Below are 5,197 nucleotides of genomic sequence, written 5' to 3'. Positions count from 1 at the left end.
CTTGAAAATATATTTTGGACTGATAATGATATGTAATGACTACTGAATGTGAAATAATAGGAAAGAGAATAGGAAAAGTGAAATCGCACTCAGTTTCTAATTTCTTTAAATATTAAAGTCTTATTTTTGATTACTTATAATTGGGAAAAAAATCACTGAATCAATTATCTTTAAAGTCTTTTTTTTACACCGTTCTCCATTTTGAATTTCTATAGTATTGTATTATGCGAAAGGAAAGAAATTTGTTATGCTCCCTTTACTTCAAATCTTGTAATGCGAGGTGAGGAATTTTCCAAAGACATAGAGAATGGACTGTGTTTCCTATTCAGCTGTATGGTAAATACGGAGAAGAAACTATAAGAGAAATAAAGCTAATGTACAGGTATTTAAATATATGAATGTCAGCCAGTAGTTATCTCTTTCTAGAATTTCTACAGACCTATAAACAAGAGACAGGTGTAGGGATTCTCATTTTCAAATCACGATTCACTTTTTTTCGGACTAATAAATAATTTTTAACCAACGTGATAGAATGAATATGAAATATCTTCTATCATACCCAAACTTATTGCGGTCGTCTGAAAAAAAAAACTATGCAATTGCGCTTATGACATGATAAAAGGCTTATTGGCTACACAGTCGCTTTGTCTCTTTCTACAGAGCGGTCAATTTTATGAGGATATTCCTCAGTCCATTCTCTATTTTTTTGGAATTTTCCAAGTGGGTTGTGATGATTAACAGGCACAAATGACCCAACACAACAGAAATAGAGTTTAAGATCCTTAGTATTTACCTTATATTCATAGAAATTGCCCTTCCACAGACGCCTATCACAGTTGTCATTGAGCAACACTGGCTGTCACTAGCGTCACTTTCATTTGTACGTTGAGTTTTTAAAAGACCTATGTAAACAATAAAAGCAAAATTTTTACAATTGGTTAAACAAGTTATATTTTTATTAAAAAAAAAAATTTATTGACAAAATGAAAATAAATCGAGGAAAATTTATAGTATTCGAAGGTTGTGATCGTAGTGGAAAAACAACACAATGCAAAAAACTTGTTGAATACTTAAAACAAAATTCAATACCTTGTGAACATATGAATTTTCCAAAACGCGATACCGCTATCGGAAAAGTAATTAATGAATATTTACAAGGATGTGTTACGTTAGATCATCATACAATACATTTGCTTTTCTCTGCAAATCGATGGGAATTACAGGATAAAATGAACAAAACATTATTGGCGGGAAAACATATTGTGTGTGATAGGTACTCATTTTCCGGTGTGGCGTATACGGCTGCTAAAGAAGGTTAGATTTTAGATTTTATTTTCATTTTTCTAAATTAAAAAATTTGTTTATCTAGGAATGGATTTTGAGTGGTGTAAAAATCCTGAAATCGGGTTAATCAAACCTGACCTTGTGTTTTACTTAAAGTTAAACGAGGAAGTTCAAATACAACGACCCGGATATGGCGATGAAATCTACGAAAAACCATTGTTTCAACGAAAGGTTTCTGAAAAGTATGAGCAATTATTTGATAATAGTTATTGGGAAACGATTGAAGTTGACGGAACCATAGACGAAATTCATAATAACATAGTTAATAAGACTAAAAAGTTACTCGAAGATACAGAAGATAAACCCGTAAGCTACTTATGGTAACTTACTACTTAAGTATTAATTCCAAAGCAAGTATTTTTATTCGGACGCATTCCCACAGTTGTTGGATAAAAAAAAAAGTGAAAGATTTCACCTACGATATCGGATGTTATCAGATTAATGCACGTCATTTGAAGTAAAATTAAGTCTTGCTATTTTAAATAAACGATTTCTGACGAGTTTTTCACGAAAGATAAACTTAGAATAATAAGTCCAATATTATAGCGATTTAAACATTCCTCTAGCTTCTATGCCTATTGGTCCTTTCTGTTATCTTTCAGAAGTTATTTTTAGGATATTCAATTTAACTTCAAAATCTCAATATCCGAAAGTGTAGTACTTTAACTTTATCTGAGCGGTCTAAAATAGCAGGGGAATTTTTTTTAAATTAGTTCCTATCATTTTAATTTCAATTTTATTCAAGCTAATAAATATAGAAAAGAAATTTTAAATTCAAATTGATAATATATATGAAAACACCAGTTTCAAATATTATTTCAATTACCTATCTTATCTAGTATTTAATTTACACTTTATATGAGTAGTTTACAAATTTTATTATTATATAAATTGAAATACTTTAAAAATTTTTATTTGTAATCAAATTAGAATTGTTTTAAAAGAAAATTTTTTAAAATATAAAATAATTAAGTTTGATTTTATTCAATTTTTACCTATCTTACACCAATTTAGGGTTATTTAGCATCGTTGAAAGTTTTTTTATGTTTCGCTTTATGCGATCTTTCAATTTTTGTTAGAAAAAAAATCAATTATTGTTTTTTTTATTGATTCTTCGTTAATATTGATAGAAATGGAATACCAATTCGATCTCGAAGTTATATGAATTAACAAAAGAAAATCGAGCGCGTAATTATTTTAATTATGAAACAATAAATTTTATTGTTTACGGGTGCTCGGATCACGGAAATGTTTATATGTACCATGTATATGAAATATACATAGTAAATTAAGTTTAGTCCCAAGTTTGTAACGCTTAAAAATATTGATGCTACGAAAAAAATTTTGGTTTAGGTGTTCGTAGAATCACGTAATTAGTCCATTTCCATATATCTGTCTGTCGTCTGTCCGTCTGTCATCACGATTACTCAAAAACAAAAAGAGATATCAAGCTGAAAAGTGAGGCCGAGTTCGTAAATGAGCAACATAGGTCAATTGGATCTTGGGTCCGTAGGACCCATCTTGTAAACCGTTAGAGATAGAACAAATGTTTAAATGTAAAAAATGTTCCTTATAAAAAAATAAACAACTTTTGTTTGAAACATTTTCTTGTAAACATCACTGTTTACCGTCGAGGGCGCTAATTAGGTGAAAATTTTGTAGCATGTATTAATATGGGAATATCAGTTATGTGTGTGTGGCTATTTAAGAGTGGAAATCTTTCTTTATTTACGTGACGTCGAAAAACAAACGATTGCGTCATCAAAACTTTCCATACATGGTACTTCAACAATTAACTCAATCAATTGTTTGTTTTCACTTGTTTTCTTGTAAGTTCTTCTGCGAATTAAAAGGGGTATACAATAATAAAACAAAATTCGTTATAATTTTTTGCTATAACATTAAAAACAGCTTTATTATTTGTTATAAATTTTCATAATATGTATAATTAAAATTCTCTACAGGATAATTATTATAATTATTAAAACAATCATAATTATAACCATTTTGATGATAATGGTTAGACATATTATGATGATATCTATTATTATTTGGCGGTAAATTTGAATTATAATAAAATTGTGTATTAATATCCGTCGTATTTGAATTACTACTACATGATATATCTAAAAAATTACATTCTTTATTAATTATATGATTCTCATTATTTTGTTGTAATGGATCATCATAAATGAACTCTGATGAAGTTCGAACACAATTTATATTATTTGACTCTTGTATATTTGTACTTTCTGTATGATTATTATTATTATTATTATTATTGATTATATTATCTTCATTACATTGTTCTAATAATTGAGTTAATACGTTATGGAATTCTTCTTTGTTGGTTAAACCAATACGTTGACATAATTCTATGTCCGATTCATTATTGTTGGCCGGTTTGGAAGTTTGTTGCTGCATGTATGACGTAGATGTTTGGGTTGTATCATCAGATGTATCGGTGATTTTTGTTGGATATATATTCCAATCGCTACGACTATTTTCATTACTTTGTGGACTATATGGAACATTCTAGGAAAAAAAAAACAATGATTCAATTTTTATAGTATTCGAAATACTAGTTCTTCTTTTTGGATTTTAATTCAAATTCGTATATAAAGGGACCGCCTTTGAAAAAATCGTAAACATTTTTTTCAAAAATCAGTTTAAATAGGTCTCAATATATAGTTTTTATAATAACGACTTCTCAAGCTTCTGGAATACGAAATTTCCGAATTCGAAGGCAAAGTAAGGACATCGTTCATCGAAACAGTGGGTCTGATCAAATTGTCAACTAGATTTTCGTTACTTTTGGGTCTTAATCACCCTTAAAACATGTATTTCATGTCAATCAAAGTAAAAATAGTTTTCTCAATTTTTTTTAAGAAAAAAAATCCAATTTTAACCCAAGAATTATGAGAATCTAGTTTAAATGATCGGCAAGTGTATAGTTTTTGAGATACTTCATAAGCTTCTGATAAATGTAATTTTCGAATTCGAAGACAGGGTAAGGAAATAAATCATTATGTCTAATCAAATTTTCGATTATAATTTTGTCACTTCTACACTATCTACAAAGCTATGTTGTAGCCATTACATCTGTGATATAACAATTGCCTATACCTAACTAGTAAAGTATATTTTAAAATGAAATAAGAAACAATTGAAACTTACCCGAAATGCTGAATTACATTTTCGTTTTCGTACAAAGGAATCTTCTTGATTATAATTATAATCAATTGCCCAGTAACTCCCCTTACCAGGATCATCTTTACTTCTAGCTACTTTACTAAAACATTTATTTAACGACAAATTATGGCGAATTGAATTCTGTAAAAAAAAAAAAAAGGGAGTTACTTTAATATTAAAAAAAAAAAAATTTTTTTAAAAATTACCTTCCACCCTGTACCAGCATCTCGATAATATGGGAACGTATGTATAATAAATTGATATATTTCCGATAAAGTCATTTTACCATTTGGAGCATTACTAATTGCAAGTCGTATCAAACTGGCATAACTATATGGTGGTTTATCATCTCTAGGTCGTGTAATCGAATCATCTAATTTGTTCGTGTCATCCAACCAATCACAGTAATCATTTATTTGATTTAAATTATTATCCGTTTTGCATACACTGTATAAACTCATTTTTGTTCACCGAATATTCGAAATTTTCTAACCTGCAGCATTTAGAAATTAAAAGAATAGGTCACCGTTTAATATGCGGCTTCATGGCGGTTGATTCGAGATGATTTCACACATATATTTCATATTTGATAATGGTCGATGTCTTCTTGATACTCATTTCTGAAATCTTATACCAATTACTGAAAAAAAAGTGTGTTGTA

General features: G+C 28.8%; 2 protein-coding genes across 2 annotated transcripts; one reads left to right on the top strand and one right to left on the bottom strand.

The window, feature by feature from the left end:
- The first annotated feature begins 868 nt into the window (after nucleotides 1-868).
- On the top strand, nucleotides 869-2,059 carry LOC123298967 (thymidylate kinase). Its single transcript, XM_044881069.1, has 2 exons — nucleotides 869-1,314; nucleotides 1,370-2,059. Exons 1-2 carry the CDS (start codon nucleotides 984-986, stop codon nucleotides 1,666-1,668), a joined length of 630 nt encoding a protein of 209 aa, XP_044737004.1. The 5' UTR covers nucleotides 869-983; the 3' UTR covers nucleotides 1,669-2,059.
- On the bottom strand, nucleotides 1,818-5,197 carry LOC123298675 (forkhead box protein I1-like). The gene is made up of 4 exons (XM_044880768.1): nucleotides 4,743-5,197; nucleotides 4,522-4,677; nucleotides 3,456-3,879; nucleotides 1,818-1,837 (listed from the first exon to the last, which is right to left on the bottom strand). Exons 1-4 carry the CDS (start codon nucleotides 4,995-4,997, stop codon nucleotides 1,818-1,820), a joined length of 855 nt encoding a protein of 284 aa, XP_044736703.1. The 5' UTR covers nucleotides 4,998-5,197.

This window comes from Chrysoperla carnea, chromosome 4 (genome assembly GCF_905475395.1).
Source record: "Chrysoperla carnea chromosome 4, inChrCarn1.1, whole genome shotgun sequence".
NCBI classification, from domain to species: Eukaryota; Metazoa; Arthropoda; class Insecta; order Neuroptera; family Chrysopidae; genus Chrysoperla; species Chrysoperla carnea.
The sequence above is the reverse complement of the archived record's forward strand: the minus strand, read 5'-3'. Positions and strand labels throughout refer to the sequence as shown.